A 16,492-nucleotide genomic window follows, 5' to 3' on the forward strand; every position below is an offset into this window, starting at 1 on the left:
TAGAGAGTACAGAAGTGAAACACCAGAATATACTGCGGTTTTATCAAAATGTACACTTCCACACTCTCTGGAAATTGTGATTGTAGTTTTATTGGCAGACATGGATTTCATGATTGCAGCTAGTAGTGGAACTGTTTCCCATTACATAACCTGTTCATGTTTCAGGAGTTTTTCAAGTAAGTGAGGCATATTTAGATAAAAAAACCCTAAGTTAGTAATTTATCTAGTAATGTTTGAGGGAATAATTAAAAATCTAGAACTGATTACTAAGAAACATGTCCTCATGCCTCTTAAATGTGTTCAGCATTGAGCATAATACCCTGTGGGCCACTGTTGTGTGCTCACCATTCATTTTCAAGAACCTTGTTCAACGTGCTGGTCACATACCCTTTTTGTTTCTGAGGCCCTTATTTTTAGACTAGCTGGAATATTGTTCACTTACACCCCAAATCAGGAACTGTCAAGGCTCGCCATCTTCATCGACATGAGCTGCCGAGCAGATACGGGTTTAACAATGGCACAAGACTAGACCTCCTTGCAAAGCAGCTTTCTCCCATGAGTGAGGAAGAGCGGTCTCAAGTACTGTTCTACTGATGTGCAGGCGGAGTGAACAAGCTCTGTGGAGCCCGGGCTGAAGTTACGGAGGCTGCCTGCAGGGCCGAGCACCGGCTGTCTCTCCGAGCAGAAACCCCTCGGTGTTGACAGCCGGCCAGGTCCCGCTGGGCTATAGGAGCGTGCTCCCGCCTCGGCCGCTGGCTGAAGCCAGCGGTGCCTTTGGCGGGATGACCCCGGGCCGGCACGGAGCGCAGCCGGGCTGCCGAGGGGCCTCGCCCGCTCCGCACCGCGGCTTTTGTTTCCGTGACAGGAGACGCGGCGCTGAGCCTGCCTCCCTGCCGGCCTGCCTCCCCTCACGGCGGGCCGCCGCTCCCCGGCCGTCCCCGCTCCCGGTGACCGCCATTCTCCGGAGGGAGAGGCGCGCCCCGCCCGCCCGCCAATCGGCGGCCGCCTTATTCGTGATGCGAGCGGCGGGGCCGCGGCGGGGGGTGCCCCTGCCCTTCCCTTGCTCCCCCGGCCGGAGGCGGCGCTGCCGGGGCCCGGCGGGCGGGCGGTCAGCCGGCCCCGCCGCTCCGCTCGCCTCGCCGCACCCCGCGGAGGAATGGCCGGTGTGAGTACGGGGGGGGGAAGGCCGGGGCCGGGGGGTGGTGGGGGGGACAGGTGTCAGGGCTGCCGGGTGTCCCCTCTGGGGCAGGTCCCCTCCCCGCCGCGGACGCCTCCCTGACTGGAAGCCGAGCGCTGCCTCCTCCCCGCGGCGGCCGAGCGGCTCCGGCCGCTGCCCTGCCCCGCCCGGGCGGGCGCTAGGGGCGGCCCCGGGGAACGGGCGGCAGAGATCGGCGTTAGAGATCGGGAGCGGGGGTCGGCAGAGAAGGCGGGCGTGGGCTTCCTCCACAGGGGGACTCGCGGGGTCTCCGGGAAGGGCTTTGATGCCGTACCGGAGTGCCGCCGAGTTTCTGGGCGCCCTGCGTGCCCGGAGGGATGCTTTCATCTGGTTACAAGAGCCCGTTGTATACAAACACGCCTTGGCTTCCATTAACATTTAAAACAAAACGCCACTTCATGCACTTGATGTTCTTTTGCTTTCCTTTTTATTTGGACGATAAAGTCAAATGAGTTCTTTGGGAGGATTATTGGCTCAACGGGTATGGATGGGGGGGGTTGAGTGCTGTGGCGGAGATTATTTTCTGTAACGGTATTTTCTTAGTTTCTGTCGCAAACAGAAACGTGGTTATCTGTCATAGAAGACCTTTATGCGTCTGGTTTTGTCCAAAACGATAGATCTTTTCTGAGTCTTTTTTCAGATTTTCATGCTGCTTTCAGTCTGTCTGTCCTCGGACTGGAGTGTTCAAGTTCGCAAAGTCAGGCTTTGATTAAGTTTTCTTCATAGTGTCAAACATGCGTCTGTTCGACGTGAGAAAGCATGCTGAAACCTAGGTAGTTCGTGGGTTGTGCGAACCAAATCAGAAAGGATAAGGAGTTAATGCGAGGTGGAGAGGTGAAGTGGTGTCTGAGTGTTCTCTAGTCTGATTATGATTAGTCTTGCTAATTTTATTTTTGCCTAAATGTCCTATTGTGTTGTCCTTCAGTCTTTATAATGGAAGTATTTTTGAAACAATTAAACACGCTACCCCCTCCCCCCCCCCAGCAACAAACCTAAACTTGCAAGAGTGAGCTACAGTCAAGGAACTGAGTCATAAATATATAGAATGAGTAAAGGGATCCTAGCTCTCCAGAGGGCTGACAATTAGTAATGTATCCAAACGGAACAAGAATAGGGAGGAAACATTTCAGATACGCTTGTAATCTAATTTGTCTGAATTTTGAAATTGAAGTCTGTTGTTCTGCTTGCTGTGTTTTTGTATGTTCTTACATTAAAGGCATTACTAAAAACATGCATAGTTCTTCTAGTATTAGCTTTGTCTATTGAAAAGTCCTTGAACAGCAGATGGTGCGATAGTATTTGAAGTACCATTCTGAATCCACCAGTGTTTTTCCCCTTACCCCTCCCAAGATGTTATTGTTGTGGCATTACCAGGTCAGTGGCTTTGCAGCGGCAGTATACATCAGTTGCTTCACACCCCCAAGAAAGAAGGGGAAGGGTGTGCATGGGGTGAAGATATATTGTGGCTTGGGTTTCTTGTTTGTCTGGGCAGAGGTAGGAGGGTGATAAGTTATCTCAAGTTTTCTTTTGTTCCTCACCAGTGTCTTATGTCAACCAGCAATCCCATTCAGTCAGGAGGTGCTTCTAGTCATCTTGTTTAGCAAAAATGTCCTGCTTTCCTTGTCTGTCTCGCAAGTGGCAGCCCAGTGGTTTTTGGCTCTGGAATCCTCCCATGTGAAAACCCCTTGAAGATAACTCATGTCTTTTAGGACCACAGTAACTTTATTCTTTGATCTGAAAAGACCGTTGTTGAAATATGAGTCTACCTAAAACCCAGAGTAACTCTACTTTTCTCATGCCTTAAGGGAATTCAGTAAAAAAAAGAATAAATTTTAAAATTCTAAATGGCTGAACATGTGCATGTATTCTGGTAGTGTTAGGATCCTATCTGTAGGAGTCATGTTCACCCTGAGCTGAGGGGATGAGCTTTGCATTTTTGGGGTTTTTTTGTTGTTTTTTTTTTTCCCCTCCCCCTACTCCTTCCTCCTGTTAACTGAAACTTTCACCCTCATTCTTGCCTTTAATCCCATGTCTTGAAATGTACTTTCCCCCTTAGCCGTTCTAGTGCTGCTAGAGCATCTTGGTAAGTGTCTTAAAGTGGTAACTAAAGAGGTTGTTGAGAATTGCATAAAAGGCAACTAACTACCAACTTGATTTGAAAAATAAATAAAAATACAAAGCTGAAACTTGCATGTTCTACAAATAAGATGTCTTTCATGCTTTCTGAGTAGATATGACAGTGATAATCCACATTAGAGAGTCTTTAAATACTTACAGGCTACAAAGGATTTCCTACCCAAACTTATGACAAGCTTTCAGGTAATGCCCCAAAGTATTTCAGCCTCTGAGTGGACTCACTGTAGAGACAAAGGAACTGAAATTACTGTCAGTACAAAGATGGACCATTTCTTACCACCATAAAAGTGAAAGGAATTAAAAAAAAAAAAAATTGCTTTGTAACTTGATACCTCCATAATTTAAACAAGATATTTACTTCGTCAGTAGCAATTAGTAGGGTAAGAAAACTATATACTAAGAAGTGGATCTGGATGGTTGCTGTGAAGAGTGATACAATGGCTTAAATATTAAGAGCTACACCATGGCCTCACCAATACTTAAGAGTTGGTAGTGCTGCTGGAAGCAGTCCTGTCTCACTTCTCCTAGTAAAAGGGAAGAGGCAGTGTGGCAAGAATAGCTGAATTTAGAACTGGATTCGCAACTGGCCCAAATTAAAACTACTTTTCCTGCTGCCCTCCCTTTCAGAGTTTAGTTTTAACTCAGATTAGTTTCCACACTGAGTTGATTATGTGGCAAGGTAAATGTTTATGCTGACTCAAAAGAAAAAGCAGAGTAAGGGTGAGAATAAACAACAGGGGAACTTACTTGTTTCTCATTCACTTACGCCAGCATAAAGTGTTTGTGAAACTGTGTTGCTAGTATTGGCTCACTTAGTATCACGTTAACCAGGCTGTTTGATGACATGTCTAAAGCTGCAAACAAGAATGAAAGACAGAGTAAAACTTTCTTACATGTTTCTCTTAAGTATATTATATTGTTACTCACTGGCTTTCCAATGCTGCTTCTAGTGTGAGTCAAGAATGCTTGCATAAAACTAAGAACAGATTCTTTTAGATTAAGAATATATCCAATGTAGATGTGTTTCAAGTGCTGGTGGAAGGGCGTAGAGTTAACAGGCATGCTGTCCTTTTTCAAATTTTGCTGACAAAGTAACTATGATAGTGAATAAGCAGGTTAGAGCATGTGCATTATCTACCTTCATAATAAATTATGTAGGTAAATGTATGGGACTTTAGGATATATTTAGTATTTATGAGGTTTCAGAATTGTAACCTATGCTTTAAAAACAGAATTTTACATCAATGTGTAAACATTTCTGTTTTCTGAACTCTTTCCTGGAAGACCTGGTAATATCTATAGCTACACAGTCTTTACTAAGCATTTTGTTTTGCGAAGCAGAAATACTGTTTTTTGGTTTTGGTTTTTTTTTTTTTAAAGTGCAATATTCTGACTGTTTGGATATCTTGTATGCCTTCCAGAACTCATGCATTTGTTTTTAAACTTATTTTGAGACATTTACATTCTGAGCTTTAAATATTGCTTAAAAATCTAGCAGAGGAAAAAAATATGGTTGTCTTTGCCACAAATAAAAAGACAAGAAGGTGGCATTGTTCAGTGGCTTACTAGTTGATTTGTGGGTTTTTTTTCAGTTTTCTATCAGTGGTTCTTAAAGGCAATGTCCTACCTGACAAAATCAAACATGCTGTGGGCAGGGGATACGTTTCTGATGAGGTATTGAGGATGGAGGGAAAACACTCTGATTCCCTTCTTTAAACTAACTTCCACAAGTTCTTTTTGTTGGACTTGGAATCCTAATTAGATGAAGAATATAGCATAAATATCTTCAAAAAGATAAGAAAGTTCTCTCTGTACAGCTTTCTCCTTTCCTCCCCCAGTAAAGCTATTGTACAAGGACAGCTCTCGTCAAGTCTTTGCTGTTGTTGCCTCTATCTTTTTCTTTGTTTCCCTGCCTTCATTACTGTTCATTTTCCACAGAGGTCATTATTGTAATGCTTTTATTTGAGAAATATATTTGAATTTTTCTGGTATGCTGCTTCTAAGGATGATGCAATCTCTTCATCCCATCCTAGTTTGAAAGAACTAGTTTAAATTAGGCTGGAATTACTTCTCAGCATGGACAAGTTTTGAATACAAATGCATTAGTGATATGCGTGACTTCTAATTTGGAGGACAAGGAAACAATATATAAACTCCCTTAGTGCTAGCAATTCTATAATGGAAATAAGGCTCATAATATGTATTTTTAATTGGTTTATATTTTGTTGTTGCCCTCCTGTTTACCCCCTCCAAAAAAAGGGTCATGTATGAAGGCAATAATTTTGCAGGACTCCTAGCATGAGAGTTCTTTACTCAACCCCAGACCAGCATGTAAACCCTTTCCTAGGATAACCATCCTGTCTGCTTACTCCACGTTACTGGGTATCACGCAGATCACACTGGGAGATCGCTAATTGGGTACATCAGTGTGCTGCTGGGCCCCGCTTTCTCCTTTCTAGCTACAAACGTTAGGATTGGCATGTGCCCTATAGAGTCTAGTCTTTAAGCTTTTCATATGTCCTGAAGGGGACGTTCCAGAAGTTGTAGGAGGGAGGGAGGGATGAGGGAAAGAATGCTATGTTAACCTTTTTCTCTCTTCTACAGAGTTGTTATCAATACCGGTTTCTTTGTGGGGAGTAGTCAGATACCAAATGTATTGTTTCAGGAGATGGTGGGCAGACTAGAAGTTAAATGAATTACTTGCTTCTGCAGCTAATTGATCTGGTACTGTAACTGTTAATTCCTTAAAATCTACATGACAGAGTAGTTGTTATTTGAGGGAAATAAAGCATACTTACCGATAGATCTAGTTATTCAATGGAAAAACAGGTTATATTACTTTGGATTGGTAAGAAAGAATCAGTGTCTTTCTGAAGATCTAAAATAGTCTGGTGTCCTGTTCTTTTTTTGTAATTTGAAGATACTTATTTTAGAATCATAGCATAACTTCAGCTGGAGAAGACCTCTCGATATCACCTGGTCCAAGGCCCTTCTCATTGTGAGACCAACTTCTACGTTAGATCAGGTTGTTCAGGGTCAAATCCAGTTGAGTTTTGAACTCTGCCCTCCAAGGGTGGAGGTTCAACAATATCTGCAGGCAACCTATTTTGTCAGTTTATGCATAGGTGAGCAGCATATAATACAAGTTTCTCATAAAAATTTGATTGCTAGTTCAGATGTGCAGTTTCCTAATTTACATGTTTAACAAGCTGTTAAATTGACTCTGCTCACCTGTTTCTTTTGAAGCCTCATTACCTACATGGCAGTGGAGGGAAGAAAGGGTCCCCTTTTTTCCTCTACTCTGTCTTTGGGTGACCAGGTAATGAAGAAATAAGGATTTGGTATGCAAATCTGCACTTTTTATATCTGCTTTTTCTAAATTACTGCTGGGTTTGAAATATTGATTGCTTTTGTTTGCTATTTATACAGTGGGTTTTTTTCTGTACTATTGCTAATCTTAATATTTTTATCTTTCCAATTATCTTTCGGTTTTCAATTTGAAAACTATGTGAGAACTTACAATTATTAACCTAATTTCATATAACACAGACTAGTAAATTTGCTCAGTAGGCTATCAAATTTCATCTAAACTGTCTTTATATGAACCAAGAGCAAACTAGGAGTGAAGTGCTACAGCTTTAAGTACCTGTGCTTCTTTTCAAAATTATTTTCGTGTTTCATCTCTGTGCTATGTCATCTTGATGCTGTACTTGGTTTTATGGCCCTCTATGTTGATTGAAGTTTTAACTTTCTAGTAGAACTTTTTAGGTCACAATTGTGGATGTCTGCTCAGTTGTAACACTAAATGTTTTAATCAGCTTTTCCCTTAGCGCTAAGAGGCTGAAATTTAAGAATGGCATTTTATCTTTAAGCTACCTCTAAAAATACCAGATTGTTACATATTAGTAGTCATAGACTGATGAGTGAAATAAAACCCAGCATTTTGATGCTGCATACAGATAACTTGTATCGTAAACTATATTTCTGTGTATAGTATCTTCAGCAGAAATTTTCTGTATGGTTCATGCAGTTTTTGTATATGAAACCTGACCTCCAGAATTTTTTAACTGAACATGCTAGACCATTTGCTGAAATGATGGTGCCTGCTGCTAGCTGTACAGACAATTCTGTTTTCAACAAGGAAATAGAATACTAATTTCATATAGTTTCAGATCTAGTTTCAGCGTAATTTAAACTTGACTAGTTTGAGGGAGTGTCAGAAGTTTCTTGGTTGAGAGGACTCTCCCTTCTGCCTTTTAGTTTATTTTTGGTAACTTGTTACACTGGGTGTCCTTTCTTAATTTCTTGGCATAGTCAAAATGGTTGCTTTCTTCTCTTCTCCTCACTCCTCCTTGTTTCAAAACCCTATTTCTAAATTTGGCCAGTGTGGACTGTCTAATACAGGGTGAAGTATCTTTTTTTTTTTTTTTAATGCTGGTTTACAAACTGATCTGTATGGATAGACTTACTCATGTAAAACTGTTGTCAAGATCTGGATGTTAGCCTGTAGCACAGTTTAAGATTTGGCAAATGAATAAAGAATAATATCTTCTACAGTCAGTAGATGGCTTTATGTTTTAGGGTGTGCATGATACTGTGCACGCAGCTTGACAGACATAAAGGCAAGTCATTCCTCTATTGCATGCAAATGTTCACGCCTCTAAAGAGCCATCAGTAAAGCTCTTAATATGATGGCCCATTACAATACAAAAATAAAAGAAACTATCTATTGACAGAGAAAACAATGTGAAAGAAAAAGTTATGCTAATATAGAATTTTACAAATATGGATTGCCCATCTTCCCCCATACGATTTTTTTTTTTGCCCCACTGGCTGATCTTTACACATTCAGACTTTTGAGATTCTTGGCAGTCACAACAGCACAGTTGATGGTTTCATAAGAGTTTGAAGTTAAGATGTCGTATTTTAGATCAATGTGAATATGGGTGAAAGTATTTAGGCTAGCAGGAAAGTCTTGTCACTGCTGTGATGTTCTCAGGATTATGTTTCTGTTATAATTGATGTTTGCTTCTTTATCCTGCATGGGTTTTTTCATCCTATATATTTAACTTGCATTGTACAATTTTTTTAAGCTGGGAGTGCTTCAATATTTGCTTTGTAGTTCCATTTGCATTAAAGGCGTTATATAAATAAACCTTAAATGTGTTTACATAGCGTATGTGCATGAAGTCAGAAGTAATCAATTTCAAGAATCCTCTTTTCTTTCCTGTAATTAAAGATGTGGTAACCCAGTGGGAGTTTGTTTGTTCAGGTCTTTAAATACACATTTTATCAGTTTAAAGATAAGGATTATATTATATGCAGAAGTGTGCTTTGAGTCTTACATTATTGAGGGAGACAAATTTGCAAGCAAGAAAATATAAATGTAATCATTCTCATGGCACTGACACTTTGTCCTTGTTGGCATATGTGCAACAAAATGTAAGAAATCAAATATAGTGGCAAGGACGCAAATCATTATAGCTGTAAAGGAACTAGGGCAACCAGGAGTAATAACTTTGAATTTTTCAGCTCAAAGGTGGGCCCATATTTAAGAAGAGATTTAGCACTCGTTAGTTTAGGTCTTTGCTAAGAAGCTGTGAGTTGAGCAATATTGTCTGAAGTGTGAAAAGTGCGGCCATCCAATTGGGTATGGCTTTGTCTTCCTTAACTGAAATGTAAGAATATGAAATCACAAGACAGTCTTCAGAAAAAACGTGAATTCTCCTCTATATTTTCCAAAGAAACTTTAATTAGTGTAATTTAAGGGGATTTGTTCCATCATAAGCAATGAAATACTCTGGTGTGTGATGATTATACCCCCACTGAAAATGTGTAGCAATTTACTGTTACTGATTTAGCTGCAAATAGAAGACAAGCATGTTCAGCTGTGTGCCTGTGTTTGCACATGGCAGGATGAGAGGCAAGGCAACATTTTATCAGTCAGTTGGCAGGCAAAACCGTATTTTTGTTAACTTTTTTCCTCCTCTGAAACTCTAATTATATATTTGATTTTTATTTATTTATTTATATCTAGGGTGTGGATTCAGGATTTGTTCCCAGCGTTCATGATTTTGACAAGAAACTTACCGAGGCTGATGCTTACTTACAGATCTTGATAGACCAATTGAAGGTATGGTAACTAAATGGTGTATTTACTGTATTGGGAGTCTGCTTGTCCCTGTGGATTTCGAGGTCTGGTTGAAAGGAAGCTCAACAGAGGGAGAGAGTCATGTTTTATGCTTGACACTGGTAAATGTTCTGGTAAATGTGGGATGCAGAGAATGCTCATCTGGCTGAGCTGACTGTGAGGTGGAGAAAACATACCTTTTTTTATGTATGAGGTCTGCCGATGATAGATTTTATTTTCTCTTTCTCCCTAGTTTAGGATGTTACATAAGTTCTAACGACTTCCGAAATAGATTTTTACTAGAAGTATAAAAATTAAAAGTTGTAAGCTAAGGGCTGAAATAAGCTGAAAATGGCTTTCTCTTAGAATGGATCTTGGGATTGTTAAAATAGAGTTAGAAAATTAGAATAACTCAGACAGATTTTATAGAATAGTTTACAATGACTGAAACATTCTTTTGTATATATAGCATCAAGGAAATGGCAGAGATGACTTAAGTTTAATTTTAAAACATAATTAAATCATTATATTGCTCATAGTATTTTAGAATTTATCTTGAGAAAATTTTGTCAAGTAATATGTAACTACAGTTGCAGGTAGTTTCAGACTTCGTTGCAGTAGTGATAGATAATCTGATTTTTGTCCTTGAGTGAAAATATTCTGTAGAAATTATGTACAAATACAGTTCTTTTACACTTTGTACATGTATTTTAAGAGTAGATGGGAAGGTAAGGAATGATGAGGTCATATTTCTCAGTACTCACCTTATTGAGAAAAACAGTTTATGCTGCTGGTTAGGACACTTTTTCCTATGGCTCAGCAGGTTAAAATTGCTGTTAAGATTGCTTCAGTTCTGCTGGTTTGGATTTTTTTTTTCCCTGATATAATAGGCAAGTATTGCATGTGGGATATTCAGCAAAAATTCAGTTGCAGGGGAGGGTGGAAAGGGGGAAGAGCATAACAACAAAAATGGAGGTGGGCAAAAGAGATGCAAACAGAAGTCAAGACTAAACTGTAAAGACTTGATCAGGAGTTAGCTTTGTCTTCTGCTCTGGAGCCATCTAGCATGCTTCTCTGAAGGAAGGTATTTAAATCTTTATGCCTTCTAATTGTTATTTCAGGCCAACTGAGGGGAGGGGATATAGGAGTTAGTTAAAAATGAAAGAAGAGTGAATTTGAGGATGCACAGAGACCAAGACTACAGTCTTTTTTTAGAACCAGAAATCAGCCCTCAAGGGAAAGGGAACACACGAGTAGGTTTTAGGCAGGCGGTTGAGTGAAGAACTGTAGCTCACCTGCTAAAAATTACAGCCTCTTTTCTGAGCAAGGGTGGTTTTGATGAACTTTTGAGCATTACCCGTAATCATTTTTCTTCCTTGAACAATGTGTACTTAATGGTTGTTTGTATGTGCACCTTAGAGTGCTCTTGGAGGCAACTTTTAACTGTTTCAGCTCAGCTTGCATTAAATACACATACAAGCTTTTCAGTAAGAATTTGTTTCACTTTGCTTAGCTGCATTTCATATTCCACCTTTTAGAAAACAAGTAGAAGTTAATGCTGGGAAATCACTACATATCTTTGCAAAAGAAGTGCTTCCAAATCCTGCATGAATTGAATCATGTACCTGAGTAACAAGGTACCTGAAAGGGTTGATAAGGGTTGAGGCTGTTTTGGTAAGCACTCTGTGTGCTCCAAAGGTCTTTGCTGAAATAAAAGAAAGACAGTTTGAGGCATTCTAATGAGTGTCACTTTTATCACTTAACCTCACCTTTTTGTTCAAACTATGGTAGAACCATGCCAGACTGAGCTGTGGACCTAGGTGGGATCTGAGATTTGGTCTCTGGCAGGATGGGATAATGTGAGAAATAAGTTACAAATTTGTTATATGTTATATCACAAGTGCTGTAAAGAAATATTAGGCAAAAACTGCTTTGGGTCATAATACCAAGATAGTATAACTTATGTGCTTATTAAATGCTTTTGGCTTTGAAATTTCGGTGTTTCTGGCTGATATTAAATGAAAAAATAACACTTTCAGTATTTTCACAAGTATCTCTTTCTTTTAGCTCTTTGATGAAAAACTCCAGAACTGCAAAGATGATGAACAGAGAAAAGCAAGTACATTTTGCCTTAAATATTGCTTATTTTGCTTAATCAGATGGGTTTGTGCATCAATTTGCAATAGTCTATAGAAATTTAAAGTATGGCTCAAATTTGTCGAGTTGCCAAAATCACTTAAAGCATTTTGAATAACTGGTAACATTATTTGTGTTGCGAATAGGTTGCAAACAGAATTTTTAGTAATACAGGGTGTCATAACATTAAAACAGGTTTCAGTCTGTAGGAAATGATTACTCTTCTGTTGTCCAACCATCTAAAGCATTTTAACTTAAATTTGCTGGTTTTTTCATCTTTAACAAGGATGAGTGTTTAATGTTTGTAGGAATAGCAAAGCTATTCTGAAGGAAAAAAAAAATACTAAGAATCGTGTATTTCACATAATCAGTCTATATCCTGTGTAGTTCTGCGACTAGCACACCATATGTTGGAAGTCTGAGAATACCTTAATTCATTCACCTTAGGTGAGGATGCCAAAAATGTAACTTGCTATGTGGGGAGCAATACTTTTTTAGTGAGGCTGTAATTCACTTAAGTGTTGTGTATTTTTTTGCATCCCCTCCTATTCCATTTCGAAGTCAAGTTTGTAGGTCAGAGTTCAATCACCATGTTTAAGAAAGGCTAGCAGATACCTTTGGTGGTGTGGGTTTGGCATTAAGTAGCGTGCTGGTTTTGTATGTTAATTTGTGTGGTGTGGAGGAGGCATTTAACAATTCCTTACGAAGGGTTTATTACTGAAGAGTTGCTTTTGTTTTCAGCAAAAGCAGTAATTTCAATATCATAAAGTAGTGGTGTATTTCATCCTAGTTCCCTCTCTCCCCTCAATTTCACTTGTGAAAAACAAGCTCAAGTTCTCTTGGTGTTTGGTTTCAGTTTTGAAAACAGTTTGATGCTTTCTGTGATTAGTTTACTTCTTTATAATGGTTGTGACCTTTCACGTGTTATCCGTCTTGTTTGATGTGTTATGTGGCGTCTTAGGGACTTCATAAGCGATGGTCTTTCTGGAGTTCTTTTGCATGTACAGGTTTAAAATAACTTTGAAGTACAAGTGTTCTCTGTGTAAGTGTGTTTAATGTGTAGACAACTGACTAAAAGAGTAAGATCTAAAGATTTTGTATTTCTCCTTCGGTGTGTCTTACTGGGAAGAGTTCTCCTTCAATTTTGACCTCCCTGCAGATGCTACTTTGCAGATCAGGCAGTACTTTCTTTTTCCCTGTGACAGTGCTTCTAATCCCTGGAGACTTTCTGCATGTTGTGCTGATTTCTTTCTTTATGACTGCAAGGTATCTATGGAACAGACAGATTGACTTTATAGAGAAAGCAGGAGGCCTGTTTAGAAGAGGTCAACTTCCTCTGGTTTTAAATCTTGATGAGTGTTGCTATTACTATAGATTCCATTTACTCTCTATTAAATATGAAAAAGACTTGGGCAAAGCACTTTTTGATCATGTCTCTTCCTGTACTAAAGCAGCTAAGAGGTTTTTTGATACTGTATTTAGCAGTTTTTCTATTTGTTTATGGAAGTATGGTTCAGCTATCAGACTGAGCTGAGTGTAACCTGCAGGATACTTCCATCCAACCCACAGTTTTTTCCTCTGAGGAAACAAGATTTGGTTATTTGAATGTTATGTGCTTCCCAACTAGCTGAGTGCTGTTTTCTGCAACTGTTTATGGCCAGGCATTTAAAACCTCAGCTATTGTTTTTTGCATGCATACAGACCATTGGATGAGCTGGTTTTTAGTTACAGAATATTTGGTCTTTTGAGGATAATGGTATAGGGTATAGGTGTTCTGAGATGCTTCAAGATCTCTTGGATATCTTCTTTCTGAGACATAGTAATCTGTTGCACTTGGAAGAAGGCAGTGCAGATGTAGACTTGATGGATTTTGAAGACTGAGAAATATTGTGATTATCATGAATTCCCTGTGTTATATCAATATTCCTGGCAGAAGTACAACTAACACTGCATAGTGGGATCATACTGTCTTGCAAACCTACTATAACTAGCAGTGCTGCCAGTTTTGCTGAATCTACTGATGGAGTACAATGTATATATCCGATTACATAGGAAGTAAAGGAAGGTGCATGATCTGAGGGTACTGGCGTTTCAAGGTGAAGACAAGATAGGAGCTTGCTTTCTTACAGTGTTAGCAATATTACTGGTGAGAACTCGAAGTAAGCTTTTCTGTTCAGTTTTGTGAAACCATCTTGACCACACATATCGGGGAAAATAAAACTGTAAGCATTCAAAAGCATCAGAACAGTGAAGAGGTGTATATTTGGCAGGCTGGAACAAAGCTGATGTTACTTAACAAGATTTTGGAGGGAAGTGTAGCCTGCTTAAGCCCTTTGGTTCACAACGAGTACTTTTTGTGAAGTAAATCCAAGGCTGAGCACGCAGATTCAGGTTGTACCTTACTGATTCTGACTGAGTCAGCTACCCCTACGTGCCTCTGCTGCCTCTCTTTGCTGGACGAGCTGATCCCTCTGTAGTCACATGATTGTTGAATGAGGCAAAAATCATGTTCAATGAAATAAAATTAGCTTTCTGTTGGATCACCAGTGGCTTCATAAAAAATCAGATGTCAAGGAGGTGCAACAAGCAGCAAGTAGATGGAGTAGTTTCAGCAGCAGCCTGCAATTTGATTAGATTAGATATAGCATGTGGCTGCATTCCACAAATGTAAGTCTGCAGGAAATTGATGTTTTATTTCAAAATGTGTGTATTCAATACCTAAAACTAGGGAAACTGTCTTCTTAAAATTTTATCTTCATCAGTTTTCAAAGAGTAGGGATGTTGAAGAGAGAAAATTGTGATAACTTTTAGTAGTAAATTATATTCTTTAATTTTATTTTTATTAGTAATGTTTTTTCTTTAACATACCTCTTTTTACCTGCTTATGATTTTCCTTGCAATTTTATATTTTCTAAATTATCTATATTACTTTCATGCAAGTTTAAACAAAAGATAGTAAGAATAAACTTACAAGGATTGTAGCAGCGTGTATACATAGCAGTGTATTTCTGTACAATTGATGAGACGAAATACAAGCATTCTGCTAACTTCTCCAAACCAACCACTCTTGTAAGCATGCCAGTTTTGTTGCTAGCAATCATCCAGTTGTTTTTCTCTCCCTGTGTCATGTCTATAGTGCATTTGTATAAGATCTTACGGGGGAGAGTTCACAAACTTTTTTTTATGCCTGCTTACATCACTGTTATAGAATAACACGTTGCTCATGAAAATCCAGAGACTTCCATATCGACGTTTGCTTAGGCCTAAAGAACAGGGCCGGTGCTCTTTAGAAGGGTGTTCCCAGGGACTGAGTGAGTCTGACTTGCCTGCATTGTTATCATAATTTTGTGTACATATGAAGAAAACAATATTCCAGTTCCGTGTGCTGTGTCCTTGCGAGGTAGCCATACAGCACAAATGTGAAAAATACTGGATTAATGCGTACTGTTACTACTTAAGTGGGCCAGCTCACAAGGAATTCATTTCCATAGAGGAAAAAATTATGACTGTATAATTTGTAGATAGGCCTTGGAAACCAGGCGTCCTGAGGTTTTTCCCATCTCAGATCTTCTGTGTGATCTTGGACAAATTAGCCTTTTGTCTGTACCTATGTGCAAGAATAACTATGTCTTAGTCTATTGTTTGGAAAATTACAAATGGGTAGGGGGAAAACAGTGCGACTGAATTACATTATATAGCCTGACATCACTTTCAGATTTTCAGCAAAGATGGTATCAGTGAAGGGAATAAAGTACCAATTTATTTGGTGTGTAAATACTCTATAACATGTTGGGGAAAAAATAGGTAAAGAATAATCAAAACTGCTGATGCTGCCTACAGTTGGCTATAAAGCTTTGAGACTGCATGATTTATTTCAGCTGCATAATCTTTGAGACGGAATGATTTATTTCAGCTGCATAATCTTTCATATGACAAGATCTGTATGTTTGGGTACATTGCCTATTCTATTTTGGTGCTAAAAGGCTCAAAACTTCACTGCTGTCATATTTAAAATGGTTTTTTCAATATGTGTTGATGAAGTTTTGACTGGAAATACAGTAGAGACATGAAAAACAAACAAAAACAAAACAAAGGAATTTTTAGCTGTTGGCTAAAAATTTAGCTGTTGGCTATTTCTCTGCTAGCAGCAGAAGTAAATACAATATAACTTTGTGATATAACATCCCTGATATGCTATTTCCTAGATCAGCATGGTCCAGTCTTTCCAGTGGAAAAGGCTGAGGCTGGGTGCTGTTTGGCTACCTCTTGCCAATTAATCATGAAGAAAATGTACAGTATCCTTACAAACAGCGTATAGAACAGAGTATAACTGAAAAAATTTTCCCTAGATATTGGCTGGGAAGCTGTCACCTTTACACACTTTGATTATTCAGGAATCAAAAAGACTGTGACTCAAGTCACATGAGACACTCATATTAATCAAAACAAAGAGGTCCTGTAATTGAATTAGTAGAGGTTCAGTGCTGAGTCCAATTTAATAATTTTGCCTTCTGCAGGCAGACCCAAGGACATCAACAGGATGCATATGCTTCTTAGATAGGTCATGCTTATGTGTAAAATGGCATGCAGATGCTTTTGCATGCCTGAAGTGCAGTTCCACACAGGAAATCTTAATGAACCAGTGTCTCTAGATAAAATTAAGTAGGCAGATTTCCAGATGCACTTTTACTGGAGGCACTTAGACTGGAGAAAGAGCAAGAACACGTGTGCCCTGTTATTTTCCGTGATTTTTTTTTAAACTGTGCTTAACTGCATATGTTTATTATACTTGAATGATGGTAATTTCAAGTAATACCGATTGTTGAAATGTGCCACCATTGCACAAACTGAACTTAAAATGCAGTATGAAGATT

General features: G+C 39.2%; 1 protein-coding gene across 5 annotated transcripts in view; it reads left to right on the forward strand.

The window, feature by feature from the left end:
- OSBPL9 (oxysterol binding protein like 9) overlaps positions 1-16,492 on the forward strand; it is a 64,842-nt gene that overhangs the window by 28,089 nt on the left and 20,261 nt on the right. For 4 of the 5 annotated variants that reach the window (XM_052802216.1, XM_052802219.1, XM_052802221.1 and 1 more), the window contains 2 exons: positions 9,390-9,485; positions 11,550-11,597. In XM_052802216.1, the coding sequence (XP_052658176.1) occupies positions 9,390-9,485; positions 11,550-11,597 (144 nt within the window). Of the gene's footprint in view, positions 1-1,064; positions 1,166-9,389; positions 9,486-11,549; positions 11,598-16,492 lie in introns of those variants that run through there. The other variant, XM_052802222.1, reaches the window with a different exon arrangement.

This window comes from Harpia harpyja, chromosome 11 (genome assembly GCF_026419915.1).
Source record: "Harpia harpyja isolate bHarHar1 chromosome 11, bHarHar1 primary haplotype, whole genome shotgun sequence".
Taxonomy (NCBI): domain Eukaryota; kingdom Metazoa; phylum Chordata; class Aves; order Accipitriformes; family Accipitridae; genus Harpia; species Harpia harpyja.